Source organism: Onychomys torridus, chromosome 5 (assembly GCF_903995425.1).
Source record: "Onychomys torridus chromosome 5, mOncTor1.1, whole genome shotgun sequence".
In the NCBI taxonomy this organism is placed as follows: Eukaryota; Metazoa; Chordata; class Mammalia; order Rodentia; family Cricetidae; genus Onychomys; species Onychomys torridus.
The window spans coordinates 96,517,385-96,533,452 of record NC_050447.1 but is presented as its reverse complement, the minus strand read 5'-3'; the positions used below and the strand labels follow the sequence as shown (position 1 = coordinate 96,533,452).

The following is a 16,068-nucleotide window of genomic DNA, read 5'->3' as shown; positions in this document are numbered from 1 at the left end:
AAGTAGTCCATAAAGAACTTGAGTATTGAAGTTTTAGGGCTAAAGCAAATATTTTTTTAAAAATTTATTGCCATACAACTTATTTTCAATCTGCTTGACTTTGATACCATGTCTCCACTTGGCTTTAAACAGGTGAACCCAGAAAAATAGTAAAGGAGAAGAGTAGTTGCTGACAGCTTCCTGAAGACAGCACAAGCAAGAAACAAATGAAATGCTAGAAGATTCCATGGTCAGGTCTAAAGAATTTTGGAAGGCTCAGTTAGTGTTAATAAGGCAGAAATGAAGGGATAGTGAAGACAACGGAGGATTACAGGGAATTATTACAGGGAGAGCCCTTAAGTTTTGAAAGCCAGAAGTCTGCCCATAAGACTTCAAAGCAGGAATTCACAAACAGGTGCTGTTTTTGAGTAGACAAGAACAGCGTGCTGATGATTTACCAAAGCATGGTATCATTTCACAAAAAGGACCTCAGAAGAAGGTATCAGTCTTCAAAACCTACAGACAATTGGGTTGAACTATACGGACTATCATTAGAAAACCTACTTCTTGGGGTTGGGGATTTAGCTCAGTGGTAGAGACTTGCCTAACAAGCACAAGGCTCTGGGTTTGATCCTCAGCTCAAAAAAAAAAAAAAAAAAAAAAAAGAAAAGAAAGAAAGAAAACCTACTTCTGATTAACTGGCAGAGCACTGAGCCCTGACTTCCAGGCACCCTGTGGAGTACTTCCGTCCAAGATTCTCAACCTGCTTCCTAGCAGACATGTGTTCTCCTACAGTCTCCACTGGGGTTAATACCCTTCACCCATTGCTCACTGTTCTTCAACCCACAGGGTAGTTTTGAAGGCATAAATAATGATGATGACTATTTGGTGTGAAGCTTCTGGCCTGGAGGCACTTTGAGCTCAGCTAGCATAGCTTTTATTCAGTTTATTCAGAGGAGAGAGATACAAAATATGTGCTAAAATTTGGCTAGGGCGAAGGTAAGGGAAAAGTGAGAAGAAAGATGTTGAGTGTGATTATCTATCTTCATTGTTAACTTGACTGGATTTTAAATCACCTAGGAGATACATTTCAGGCATGTCTGTGAAGGTGAATCCAGAAAGAAGACTCAGCCTGAATGTGGGCAGCACCATCCCGAGGCCTGAGGTCCAGAAATGAATTAGGAAAAGGAAAAAAGTGGAAGCCAGCAGAACACCAGCATTGATCTCTGCTTCCTGTCTTCAGACACAGTGCGGCCAGCTGTCTCACATTTCTGCCCTCATACCTTCTCCACCCTAATGTATCAGCTCAAACCACGAACCCAAACAAACCATTTCCTCCTTAAGTTGCTTTTCTCAGGTTTCTGGTAACAACCCTGAGGAAAGCAACTGATACTTTGAGCAGTATAGACAATACATCAACTGTGCCATCATTTGTTGTGCGGGTTAGTTTTATGTCAGCACAACACAAATAGTCATTTGGAAAAAGACAACCTCAACTTATAAAATATTGCCACCAGATTGACCTGTAGGGCATGTCTGTGGGGTATCTTCTTGACTGACAATTGATGTCAGAGGCTCAGCTCACTGTGGGTGGTGCTACCCCAGGGCTGGTGGTCCTGGGTACTAGAATAAAGCAGGCTGAGCAAGCCATTAGGAGCAAGCCAGCAAGCAGCACCCCTCCATGGCATCTGCATCAGCTTTGCCTCCAGGTCCCTGCCCTGTGCTCCGGCCCTGACTTCCCTCAGTGATGGAGTGGAAACAAATGAGTTGTGAGTTGCAATAAACCCCCACCCACTCACCCCAGGTTGCTTTTTGTCATAATGCCTTTCGCAGCAATAGAAATTCTAATTAAACAGTTTGTCCTATGAAGATAGAATTGCTATTTATTTACCTGACTGAAAACTTTCACTGTAAAGAGTGAAAAACTAAATGTGCACTAATGGAGTTTTATGGACAGGGAAGTCTCCCTGTGTCTTCAGATGTTGCTTGAGGCATTCTTACTGTACTCTTTATTTTCATGAAGATACAGGGAATCACCAACTCAAATTCTGTAACATTACATACTTTGTATGAAATCTGTAGGACTGACTCAGAGTCTAGAACCTTAGCAAATTAGATGCAAACACAAATGGCCCATGTTAGAACTTCTTCAGAAATCTAGACAGAGTTTCAGAGTTTTGAAGATCATTTCATCAGTCCCTGTGGTAAATGTTTACTAACACAAGGCACATTAGGAGGCCAAGACCTCAGGAATCTGACCAAAGCATGAAAGCCTCATGTTGACAAACAAACAGTAAGAAGAATATACCCCAAACTCTGGAACCATCCACCCAGGAAAAAGATGTGCTAGTAAGGGCAACTGTTCTAGAAGGCCTTGTAGATCCAAAGAGTGGGAACAAAACACTTCAGTGCTACCTCATCAAGAGAACACTCCCATATCTGCCTACTAATGAGTCTAATTCCAGTTACTTTTAGAACATGAAAGAGAATTCACTTCAGCCAGATTATGACATCTAACACTAGATGGTGTGTATTGGCAACATCCCCCCTTCTGCAGGCAGTAAGGGCTCCAGAGTGTCTTCAGCTCACTGACAAGTGAGCACCAACTCTGGCAGGTCACTGTGCTACAATTTTTTTCCCCACATGGCTTCTCTGATGTTGAACAAGGTATGAAGTTCGGGTAAAGCCTTTTCCACATGCATCACACTGGTAGGGTTTCTCACCAGTGTGGATTTTTTTATGTTCAATAAGGCTTCTATTCTGAGTGAAGCTTCTCTCACACTCATTGCATTGATAAGTTATGGGAGTTTTAGTATCATCCCACTGGCTTTCCATCCTGCTCTGACCTTCCCGGGCCTCTCCATGCAGAGGCTTGTGGGCAGTTTTATCACCATGGATCCTCTGATGTCTCAGGAGATGTGAGCTACGCCGAAAGGCTTTGGGACACATATTGCACTGGTATGGCTTCTCTCCAGTGTGAATTCTGTGATGTTCAAAGAGGCTGCAGCTCTGGGTGAAGGTTTTCCCACAGTCGTCACACTCATAGGGCTTTTCCCCAGTGTGGGTTCTCTGGTGCTTGATGAGGTTCGAGCTGTGGCTAAAGACCTTGCCACATTCTTCACACTCATATGGCTTCTCACCAGTGTGAACTCTCTGATGAATGACAAGCGCAGAGCTCCCAATGAAGGTCTTCCCACAGTCTTTGCATTCATAGGGCTTCTCTCTGGTGTGGATTCTCTTGTGTTTGGTCAGGCCTGAACTTTGAGCAAAACTCTTTCCACATTCACGGCAATAGTGTCGCCTGTTCCTTGTGGCACTTTTCTGTGTTGCCTGTGACTTGCCTTCCTGCTCACTGGCTTCGGCACCTGCAGGGATCTGAGCAGTGTCTTCAGTCAGGAAGCACACTGGCTTCTCAGGCCTTTGTTCTGTGTATTCCTCAGCTGGAGGGAAGTCCCTGGTTTCAGTCTTCATTTCCAGGCCTGAAACACAATTGTCAGCAAGTGTTAACTATGCTTTGCATGGGAGAAAGCTCTGAGGAAAACAGCTAGAAGGCAAAAGTTACAGAGCTCTCTGAATGCCAAGGGCAAATATTTAAATTAAATATTTAATAGTTCATTTATTTTAATAATTAAATTAATATGTAATTAATTATATAGTTAATATAATTTAAATTATATTATTTTAACATTTTAATGTTTAAATTTATTATTTCGATGCAGAAATAAGAGTGAGAACAGAGGGAATAACAGGAGTGCTGGTGGGGAAGAAGCCTGACGGGAACTGGGATTAAAAGAAAAAACAGAAAGTGGGGGAATGTAGTAAGGACCAAGACCAGGAAACCCAATGGCCAACCCATCAGCACAAACATTCCTGACAAGCACTTAATAAAACATGACAAGTGTCATTTTTTTATACTTTATAAATCCTTTCTAGTGTCTAGAATAGTAGGTTCTAAAAATATTTTTCTGTATTCTGGTCTTCTCTAGACAGGCTTTAGGCCAGAAGCCTAAAGAAAGGAGGCACAATGATGTGAGGGAGGGCTGAGAGCGTGGACTCCGAGAATAATAAGGCCAAGACATGCATCTAAGATTCGATACCAAAGGCTGAACAAAAGCAACAGAGACAGCAAGTGAAAGTATTTCTGAAACATGTTCTAAGAGACTAAAGGAAGTAGAGACTCCCAGAAATCAGTCATGGGTGGCTGATATGCATTGTCACCTCGGTTCCCAACAATCATTGACGAGGGTGTTCTAAGTTGGAGGCACTGTTAAAGAACTCTGTGGCTTCTGATAAGCCATATTACCCTCTGTGACTTGACATTCTCACCTTTAAGGTCAGGGACTTAGGTCCAGCACCTAAAGTCACTTCTGGACTCCCAGAATATGACTCTGTGGCCCACTTCCTGAAGTATCCTGTTAGGAGGCCTTGCTGGTCAGAGGTTGTAGTCTACCATTGTAACATGAATCTTAAAAGGTCTTATTAAATAAAAAACCTGAAGCCAGATATCGGGGTTAAAACCTGAGAGATCAGAGAAATAGGAAAAGCCAGAGCTAATCTCACCTCACTGCCTCTGTAACTTCCAAAGAGATCTACTTCCTGTCTACCCACGCCTATATGCCTTTCTGTTCTGCCATCTCATTTCCTCTCTCCGCCCAGCTACATCATCACCTCTTCCTGCCCAGCTCCTTCACTTCCTGTCTGTCTGTACAGACCTCCAGACCTCCAGACCTTTACAGTTAACTAGTGTTGGAATTTAAGATGTGTGCCACCACTCCTGGCTCTGTTCCCAGTGTGGCCTTGAACTCACAGAGATCCAGAGAGATCCCTGCCTCCTATTGATAGAATTAAAGGTGTGTGCTACCATTGCCTGACTTCTATGTTTAATAAATTAGCTGGCTTTTTCCTCTAATCCTCAGATAAACTTTATTGGGGACACAGATAAAATATCACCACATACCATGGCCTGGCAGCTCTCTCCAAGCTTGATTACATGGAGGACTCCCTCCCCAGCAAGACTTCCTGCTCTCTACTTGCCCTTTTAGAGATCTCTAGGCCCAGAGGCCTCACCTTATCTGAAAGCTGTCCCTAAGCTGTGAGCCTTGGCATAGTTCCCTGCTCGAGCTCTCCCCCTGCTGCTCTATGGTAAATAGACTTTGTGCTAGGAGTTTTACAATAACACACAGAAGAAAAGACTGTGCTGGGAATTAAAGGCCTGAGCCACCACCATCTGGCTCAAATAACACACAGAAGGAAAGACTTTGGGAGCAGATAGTGCCTGTTAGTTCTTCTCCAAGGAACTAGGATACCAGAGTTCTCCTACCTCTCATCTCTATAAGGATTCATCTGAGATTAATCCTGCTCTGTCCACCCAGGTGAGAAGGTCAGCAACTCTTAAAAAAATAACTGATCCCACCAGTACCTCCTTCTCACACTTCCAAACCAGGGCACATGCAATGTTACATACAAACTGTTTAAAGGGGCTCCTGAAAAGGGGGCAAGTCTTTTGAGGCATATCTCCACTTACTTAACTCTGTATGCAAAACTCTTAACCAAGCACAATGGTGTATGCCTGTATTCCGAGCACTTGCGAGACAATGAAGATCTCGGTTCAAGTCAAGCCTACGCTAGACTGAGAGACCGTGTCTCAAAAAGAAACAAACTGTCAAAGGTGAAAAATACTGCATGAATTAAGGCAAGTGCTTTCATATGGCTATATAAACAGTAGGAACTACTATATGCATGAGACTAAGTATTTTCCTATGAATATATAACTGGCGCAGGAGGTAAACAGGCTTAGGAAACAAGGTTCTGTAAAACCATTTCCAAGCTTCCAAAGATGTGTGGTTTGATCTGGCAAACTGAAGGTGAGGGTGCATCACATTAATTTTTTTAATAGAATAAAATCTGGGTCTGGGGTGAGAAAAAAAATCAGGAGAAAAAGTAGAGAATAGTATTACTCCCCCCACCAAACACTGATAACTTCAAGCAGGATGTGAAAAACTGAATGAATATGAAATTCTAAGTTATATAATTACCACTTTAGTAGCCCAAAAGGACATGCTGTATCTGTCCCCTTGAACTATAAGTCTTTGAGGGTGGAATCCTGGTCTTTATGTTCCTCGCTGAGAGTATACTTTATTATACTTTAAAACAACAAAATAAGGCTTCTGCAGTAGCTGAATGGCAGAGTGCTGGCCTAGCACATATGAAGCCCTCAGCTGAAACCCTAACATTACCAGAAACAAACAAAACAAAACACCTAAACTACCATTATCACACACACACACACACACACACACACACACACACACCCCTTTAATTTGCATTTCCTGAATTGTCCTTGTTAAAAAAAGAAACCCCACCAATGAGGGACTGGCCAAAGCAGTGAATGGGCTAGAAGAGATCTGAGAACACAGAGAATCCTCCAAGGCAGCCATAGAACAGAAAAGTCCCCTTAAGTGAGCCCCAAATGAAAACGTCTGCTGCTATGTAAACTTAGGATGAGGATGGAGAACTGCAGAGAAAGGACCATCTCAGCACTGTTCTACTGCTACTACTACCAAAGCAACTCATGTAAAAGAAAGCATTTAGAGGCTGGAGAGATGGCTCAGAGGTTAAGAGCACCAACTGCTCTTCCAGAGGACCTGAGTTCAATTCCCAGCAACCACGTGGTGGTTCACAACCATCTGTAATGAGATCTGGTGCCCTCTTCTGTGTACATAATAAATAAATAAGTCTTTAAAAAAAAAAAAGAAAGAAAGAAAGAAAGCATTGAATTGGGCTTTGTGTACAGTTTCAGAGGCTAGTCCATGTGGTGGGGAGCATGGCAGCAGGTAGGTGTGCTGTTGGAACAGTAACTGAGAACTATAGCCTGATCTGTAGGCAAACAGAGACTCTGGGTCTGATGTGGGCTTTCGAAACCTCAAAGTGCATCCCCAGTGACATACTTCCTCCAGCAAGGCCACACCCCCTAATCATTTTCAAACGGTGCTACTCCTTGATGACTAAGCACTCCAATACATAAACCTATGGGAGCCCTTCTTATTCAAACTACCACTAGGACCTAAGGGGAGGACCAGCAGTAAGGAAGATACTGAATGTTGGAGATGGGGAGAAGCTCCTCTGGGGTGGGGAGTGGGCCTGGCAGCTATCATAGAATCTCCCCTGCTCCTGTACCCGTGAACTAGCCAAGGGACCTGGATCACTAAGACAGAAGAAAGCTCTGGATAAGATCACTCTGGAATCCAGCCTCCACGCCTTGCAAGGTTTAATAGGTTTTATTTACATCAGTTCTACTATTTCTAGGTGTGGTGGTCTGAATGAGAACAGCTTCCATACATTCAAATGGTTTGAATTACTTGGTCCCCAGTTGGTGGAACTGTCTGGGAAGGATTAGGAAGATTGGCCTTGTTGGAGGAGGTGTGTCACTGGGGTGGACATTAAGGTTTCAAAAACCCATGCCACCCCCAAGTAGCTCTCTCTGCCTCATGTTTATGGATCAAAACGTAAGCTCTCAGCTACAACTCAAGTGCCATGCCTGCTGCCATACCCCCCCACACACCTTGACTGTCATGAACTCTCTCACACTCTGAAACTATAAACAAGACCCCAATAACCTCCTTCTTCTGTGTGTTGCCACGGTGTCTTATCACAGCAATAGGAAAGTAACTGAGACACTGGGGTGCTCTGACTTTACAAGATGTACCTTATTTTCTTTGTAGCACTCTTTTTTTTTTTCCCCCCCAAGACAGGGTTTCCTTTGTGTAGCTTTGCGCCTGTCCTGGAACTCACTTGGTAGCCCAGGCTGGCCTTGAACTCACAGATTCACCTGCCTCTGCCTCCCAAGTGCTGGGATTAACGGCGTGAGCCACCACCGTCCGGCCCTTTGTAGCACTCTTGAACATCCAAAATTGCACTATTGATTTTTCTGCTATCACTAGAATTTAAGATCTATCACAGCAAAAATTCAGTTTGACTAATGGCTCTATTCCCTGTGTCAAACAACAATGGCTATGGTAGAGGGGGCTCCCGAGATACACCTACACACACAAATGCGTGCGTGTGCACGCACACACACACACACACACACACACAAATGCACACACACACACATGCACACACACAAATGCACACACACACAAATGCACACACACACAAATGCACACACACACACAAATGCACACACACAAATGCACACACACACATACACAAATGCACACACACACACACAAATGCACACACACACATATGCACACACACAAATGCACACACACACAAATGCACACACACACACAAATGCACATACACAAATGCACACACACACACACAAATGCGTGCACGCACGCGCACACACACACACACACACCTATATACACAAATGCACACACACACACAAATGCACACACACACCTACATACACAAATGCACACACACACAAATGCACACACACACAAATGCACACACACACAAATGCACACACACACACACAAATGCACACACACACACAAATGCACACACACACTCTCACAAACATTCTCTTACCTCTTGCTTGGAAGGGCGAACACTCCAAAGATTCCTGAGACTCATGCTTGAGCAGACCCCTCATCGGCTGGGAGTGGCTACTTTGTGAGTTCTGGGATGGCATCAACAGTGCCACCTTGCAGCAGAGAAGTTCTCCACTCCATTCATGAGCTGGGCCCTAAAAGTCATTCATTTACTTTTATTTATTTGATCAGACTTTCCCATCACACTTTTTGTGAGGACTTTCTATTATCAGGCACTGATTCTAAGAGCTTCAAGGATGTTAATTCACTGAAATACAGACAGCCCTGTGGAAACAATGGGAACAGAACGTGAAGGTCCTTGCACCCACAGATCTCCAGAGAAACCAGGAATGTTAAGCATACAGGATTGTCTTTCCAATGGGAAGGATGAAAAAAAAAAAAAAAAAAGCCTTTTCTTCTAACCAGAAAGCTGAGAATTGGAAATGATTAACTGCCTGGTGATCTGTGTTATCTGTTGGGGCAGACCTTATCAAGCTCTTACAATCAAGACGGAGGTGGCTAGTACTCTAAATGACTCTTATAACCCGAGGCTCCCCCAAGATCCCACAATGACTAATATCCCAAATGACTTCTATGCTATCTGTAAGACTGAAACCAGGCCAGACCCTTAGGCCCTTAAGATAGTACAGGTAGCCTATCTCTAGAACCCATCTTCTTGGAAGAAATGACATGTACCCTGAGTTGCGTTTCAGTGTAGTTACACTTCCTTGTATAACAGGGATGTTTTTATGCCAGGAAACTTTTCTCAACTATACTGGGCTTAAATACATTGGGAATAAACAGCCTGGTATTAGACTCCCTAAAGTCTGATCCAGGTTGACTAAATCAATCTGCACCAGATTTTCATTCTTATCTCTTTGTGGGGTACACTTCCCTGTATGACACCTGCAAGGACCTCTCCCCCCACCCTCAGTAAATTATGGAATTGTTTAGAATTGTGTAGCTGAAACTGAGGCCTAGTTTAAGCAGCTTGACCATGTCATCCAGCTCCTAAGTAGCAATGCTGTACTGGGAGCTCAGGCAGGTCAGCGGCAGAGCCTCTGGATTACCTATGGCTTTGTTTCCTTGCTCTGCCTCTCTACCCTTCTGAAGCTGATGGGAAAATCTATAAAAGTATCAACATCTCATCTGAAAGGTAAACACGGTGATTTCTACACAACAGGGTTTTTAAGAAACTAACAAGTTTGACTGCAGTATGTGAAACCAACTAACACAGAACATAATAGGTGCTGCATCCTCATCAAACCTCTGTTTCCTTGCAGACACTGATAGCAAAATGATGCTGAGAATTTCCTCCATCTTTTACAGAGAATAAAGTTCTAAGACTTGAACTGACTTTCCACTGTTACAGGGCTCAGAACAGCAAGTCCAAGTCCAGAACCTTGGTCTCCTGGTCACTAGTAAGAAGGTTCTAATCCCGTGCCCTCTGACACAAGGACACTGGGAGCTTCAGAGAAGAGATCTCCTAAAATAGGTCAAGATGCATGTGTAGATTAGTGCTGCCCTCAACCTTAGCAAGGGATGCTTTTCTATGCATTGGGCAGCAGTTAATATGGAGACTCATAACTGGTCGAAGACATGAGAATAAATGACTGCTGAGTGCTCCTCCTTAAATAGGACATCTACATCAACCCCTAGTCCCCAGGGCCCAGGGAACCTCAAGGAAGGTAGGGCAGAAAGAACAAAGGACCTGGGATGGAGAAGAGTACTGCAGAATGGTACTTCCTGGGAAAGACATAGTTACTGGCTCAGGAACTCACTGCAGCTCTGGTTACCTGGACAAGATCAAACAACATTCCAGCTAGTGGTACTAACTGGACCTAGTAGGTTATAAAGATGAGGGTTGTATGAACAGGGAAAGGGGACACATGGTGGCTGGGGGAAACTGGAGGGGGAGGAGTTGGTGGCAAATATGATGGAGACACATTGTTGATGTGCATAAAATTGGGGGGGGGGGTATTTTAAGGCCAGAAGGTAGAGGTTAAAACCAGCCCATTTTCTACCAGGGGTTCAAACAAGGGGTCCATGAATTTGGATAGGAAAAACCTTTCTAGATGCTAAGAAAACTGCGGACTTTCCCTCCACTGTCAGTGAGAACAAAGCAAGGCGGCAGAACATCCCTGTGCTCCGCCCTGTCCTTACTCAGCACACAGCTAAGAAGTGCCTATCTATCTAACCTGTCACCACTCTGCTGGACACATTCTACCCAAGCTTCACCAGGACTGCGTTCTTCCCACTCCTCCTACTTTCCTTTGTGCTCTTAGCTATTCTGGGGGCTCCAGGTCACTTCGCTGGTCGCCTCAGGTTCCCAGTTGAGACTGAGACTTCGCGGGCTCTGAGCAATGCCTCCCTTGGCTCTTGCTTGAGGTTTCTGGAAGGCACAGAGCATAGGGCTCAGACCCTAAACCTGTTCCTTCTACCTGTGGAGGCGTGTCGTCCAGCTGCCTCTCCAAGTACTCCAGCAGCGCCACCACCTCCTCCCCGCTGTCAGGGTGCTGCTCGCGCACCCAGGCCTGCAGCTCCCCTGGCAGGATGGTCAGGAACTGCTCCAGCACCAGCAGCTCCAGGATCTGCTCCTTGCTGTGCATATCTGGCCGCAGCCACTGTCTGCAGAGCTCCCGGAGCCGGCTCAGCGCCTGCCGGGGCCCAGCGGCCTCTGGGTAGCGGAAAGCGCGGAAGCGCTGGCGGGAGCGGTCGGGCCCAGGGCTGCCCAGCCAGCTGGCCTCCTCTGCCAAGGGGGAGGCCTCTTCCTGTTCCACCTTCACCACCCGAAGCCCAGTCCCCTCTTGGGCAGATCGAGCGTTTAGGGCTGCACTCACTCTCGGCTCTCTAGCCATTCTGTGCTAAGCTTAGGCTCACGCTAGCTGCAAGCTGTGGATCCTCAGAGGTTTCTCGGAAGATGGGAACTCAGCATAGATCTGTCTCCTCTCCCTTGTTCCCCGGGACACCCAGAGGCACAGCTGCACAGGTTTCTCCAAAAATCTTTGCCTTTGCGGAGTCCTCCTCTGCACCCCACCCTAACCCCACAATAAATATTCTCAACGAATGCCTCGGGGCAAATAAACTACATCCAGACACTGGCTGGAGCACAGGAAACATGGGAACCCAAGCCACTTCCTGGGCCATCTAGGATGCTCTTCTCAGTGGTTCTATCCGAATTAACTCATTAGTGACTCTATCAGTACCTCCGCTTAAGGGAGGATTATTGAGGAAAGGATTATAGCCCCTGAGTCCCACAGGAGTGGACGTTTAAGCTCAGGATGTAGTGGTTTTTACAAAGTAAGTCACCGGGAATCTTTGATCCTTTCCAATCTAAAGCTTGCTTCATAGTTGTCACAATGCTGACACGAAAATTAGGTTGGAAAGTACATTTTGGCAGAAAGCGAAGGTGGAATATGGCAGGAAATTTTGTACCTCTTAGAAACTACGAAAGAAGCAGGGCACTCGGTTGTCTGGAGAGTATGCCTACCCCTGGTCCTGTCCTCTTCCTGCTGTTCTCTTTCCTCCCTCTCCAGGACAAACTACCTGAGAGAAAATCATCCCGACCCTGACTTTAGAAACCCCTCCCCCATCTCTCTCCACTTCATAACACATAGTAACCAGTAAAGAGCCAGGGCAGCCACTGCTATGGCATCTGGCCAAATAACTAGAGTCCTGACTCTTCTGAGCTCTTCAGCAACAAAGCTTGCACACGACAAGCATCCAAATTGCCTCTGTGCACTTCCAGAAACTCTCTAGCCTCCAGCCTCAGGGACATCCCGTTCCTTCCTGTTCCTTTGCAGCCCTGACCTACGGACAGGCACAAGTGTAAGATGCAGAGACTCCCAAACCTGAGAAAGGCAGACTGTCGTCAGTTAAAAGAAACTCAATAGACGGATCAGCCAGGTGCAAGGATAAACTTTATTTCGGCCCTGATTAGAACAAAACAATTGCTGTGATGGGGGCAGGCCAGTGTATGAGTTCTTCCATCTGATATTCCTGCTGAGGCTGTTTCCAGGTTTAAGTAGAATCTGATCTCCTTGGGGTATCCCATGGAAAACTACCCACCTCTGTTCTAGGAATCAAAGGTCTGGATGTCCTATCTAACTTACCTAGCCTTTGTTGGAATTGCTTGTTTGTGCGGAATCTTCTACAGATAACCCTTTGTCCTCGCTGTTTATTTGTGCAGAATCCCCCTCCGGTTGACCAGCCACTTATCTTAGTTTCTGGTAAACTGCTTGCTTCAAACGGCTTACTCTGCAAAGTCCCCACTGCAGCTGCCCAAGGAGATGCCTCCATGAGGTCTCTGCCCTTAAAAACCTCATGTTCTGGACACTAAGGACCATACCAGGTCCCAAGAACACTTGGGTATGGTCCCAACCAGCTGAATAAAGACTTTACTTGGCTATAGGCTGTGTCTGAGTGGTCATCTCTGGTAAGCTTCCCATAATACTGTTTTAAAAAAAAATACAGCTGAGACAATGGGGAAAACTAGAACTCAGTAATGGTAGGCAATTATTGGCAATTTAACTGTTAGAATGATACTATCATTTTTATCAGATTTACTCTTGTTTATTTGTGTCTGTGTATATGCCATATGTATGCTGGTGCTTATACAAACCAGAAGAGGATGTCAGGTCCCCTGGAGCTAGAGTGACAGGCAGTTGTGACTCAAACTCAGGTCCTGTCATAGTTAGGGTTTCCATTGCTGTGATAAACAACATGACCAAAAACAACTTGGAGGAAAAAGGGGGTTATTTGCCTTACAAGTTCCAATCACAGTCCATCGTGAAGTCAGGGCAGGAACTCAAGCCAAGAATCCTGAGTTGAGAACTGGAGCAGAATCCTTGGAGGAATGCTGCTGAACCCTTGGTGTGTTCAATTTGCTTTCTTATACACCCCAATACTACCTGGCCAGGGATGGCACAGCCCACAATGGGTTTAGCTCTTTCACATCAATCATCAGTCAAGAAAATGCCACGCAGACTTGCCTACAGGTCAGCATGAGGGCATTTTTTCAATTGAGGTCCCCTCTTCTTCGATGACTCTAATTTTGTCAAGTTGGCAAAAACTAACTGCTGTGGGTGTTCTTCTGTACAATGTGAATATGTGTTACTCTCATTGATTCATAATAAAAGCTGATTTGGCCTCTAACCAGGCAGAACAAGGTTGGGCAAGAAAGTCAAAGGGAGATATAGGAAGAACAGCAGAGCCAAGGGGGTCAAGAGCCAGATGGAGAATGAGTCAGACATACAAAATGGGATAACGATAAAGGGTACAAGCCTGGGGCAGTACATGGATTAACAGAAATGGGTTAAGTTGTAAGAGCTAGTTAGTAATAAGCCTGAGCTAATGGCCGAGCATTTATAAGTAATATCAGCCTCTGGGAACTGGCAGGCAGAAGAGAATCATCTGATTACAACTGCCCGACATAGGTCCTCTGGAAGGACAGTAAATGATCTTAACTTCTGAGACATCTCTCCTGCCTCTCTATCATTTTTAAAGTCATTCCTTAGAACTTTATATTGAAATACCTGCACAGATGGATGAGCCTATATAATGTCTGAGATTCACTGAAGCAAATACTTAGCAAAAAAGAAAGAAGAAAAGAAATAACACAAACATGGTAATTGATGAAGCCGGGTGAGAGGCATATGGGGATCCATTGTAATGTCTCTATAGACTTACAAAAAACAAAGTTTCCATAGTTATTTTCTTTTTAATTAATTCTATCTTCCTTCATTGGTGAATAATTCAGCCCAAAAATTATTACATAAGTCTAAAAGAGATGGGAAAGGAGATGGCAATTCAGCCCAGAGTGAAATCCCATTCTGGCTTAACCAGTTGTGAGATTAATCTTGTCAGTTTGAGTGGATTCAGTGTGGGGGCCCACATGTGACTCAGTTTGAATCTGGAGTCCATTCTGACTTACAAGTCAAAAGAGTTCAAGCTTGATTGCTCCATTCTCCTTGAGAGCTGTGAGAGTGTCCTAATTAGCCCATGGGAAAGAACAAATTATCCAGCTAATGTGCAACCCTAGGCAGGCTGCTGATGCTGGCAGGAGCCCACGAAGAGATAAGGAAACCGCCTGTTCCTTGACTCCAAGGACAGACTAGGGATATGGTTTTTTCTTAAGATAGAGCCTGACTGTCTCTGCTGTGCATTGTTCTACTTCTGCCTTTCAGATTGTATATAATCAGGCTGGGAAATAAACTTGAGACTGCCCAGCTTTGACTGGCAGTCCTCCCGACTCTGTTCTGAATCCTTGTCTCTTCTTTAATCCTCACGCCTCTACCCAGCAACTCAGTTGACTCGTGGGAAGGCTCTGACAATTCAGAAAAACCTAGGAGATTAATAAAACACACGCCTTCTAGACTGTGGTCACAAAAGCTATAACCCCACAAGCAGTGGAATGTCTTGATGGATTCATTATAAGATGATATAATTTGGGTGGGGGTGAAAAATCGGAGGTCTTTGTGGTTTTGCCCTTGGGGGTAGTTTTGCCCTTGGGGGTCATATCTTTCTCTGGCTCTCTCCTGTACTCCTTTTCTTCGCTTCCTAGCTAGCTGACATGGAAGAGCCCCAGCCTTATACTAATGCTGTCATTCCTTCCCTGCCATGCTGGACCGAAATCCACCTAAACCCATGAGACAAAACAAGTCTTTCTTCCCAAGCTGTTTCTGTTGGGGTTATTGTCACAGTGTGACAAAATTAACTAATATACCAGTGTTATTAGTTAGTTTCTCATAGCTGTGATAAGTACCTGACAATAAGAAGCAACTCAAGGAAAATGTATTTGGGCTCTCAGTTTGAGGGGACAGTCCATTCCGGCAGGAACATGACAGCAGAAACCAGATAAAGCTACTTGGTCATGTCTATATCTTGGCATATCAGAAAGCAGGGAGAGATGAATTCTGACATCCATCTGCCTTTCTTCTATTTCTCATTTTATTTGGTCTAGGATTCCAGCCTATAGAATAGAGCCACCCACAAACATTGTGGTTCTTTTTCCCTCAGCCAGTCCTTTTGGGAAAAGCCAGTACAACAGACACATCCAAACACATCCTGTATTGGGGACTAGGGTGGTCCAGCTCCTAGATAGTCCCCTCCCAGTATCCGGGAAGAATCTACAACCAGCTGATAATCAATCCTTGATGAAAAGAAATGAGTCTATGTACAGGAAACTCCTTAGTCCATATACTTTATTATTCTGTGTCGGTTCTCTCTTTACAAGCTTATACTCTGCTCTCATTTTTAGCTCCTTTCTTGCCCAATTTTTCTTTACATTTATCTGTTGTCTTCTCTAGGTTCTATCTTAATTCCTTCATCTAGTTCTGTCCCTTCTAGGTTCTCATCCATCTAGTTCTTTCCCATATCAGCTCCTCTCCCATCTCCGTCTCTCTCATCTTGTTCTTCCTCATCTTGTTCTTCCCCATCTGGCTCTTCCTCATCTTCCATCTCGTTCCTCTAGTACTCTCTTCTAGCCCTTCAATCTAGTTCTTCCCCATCTCAATTTGTTCCTCTCCAGTTCTTACCCATCTAGTTC

At 44.7% G+C, this 16,068-nt stretch overlaps 1 protein-coding gene across 1 annotated transcript; it reads right to left on the bottom strand.

Moving 5' to 3' along the window:
- Positions 1-1,693: 1,693 nt before the first annotated feature.
- LOC118583687 (zinc finger protein with KRAB and SCAN domains 3-like) lies at positions 1,694-11,621 on the bottom strand. The gene is made up of 3 exons (XM_036187282.1): positions 10,964-11,621; positions 8,521-8,677; positions 1,694-3,458 (listed from the first exon to the last, which is right to left on the bottom strand). Exons 1-3 carry the CDS (start codon positions 11,378-11,380, stop codon positions 2,596-2,598), a joined length of 1,437 nt encoding a protein of 478 aa, XP_036043175.1. The 5' UTR covers positions 11,381-11,621; the 3' UTR covers positions 1,694-2,595.
- Positions 11,622-16,068: the final 4,447 nt, after the last annotated feature.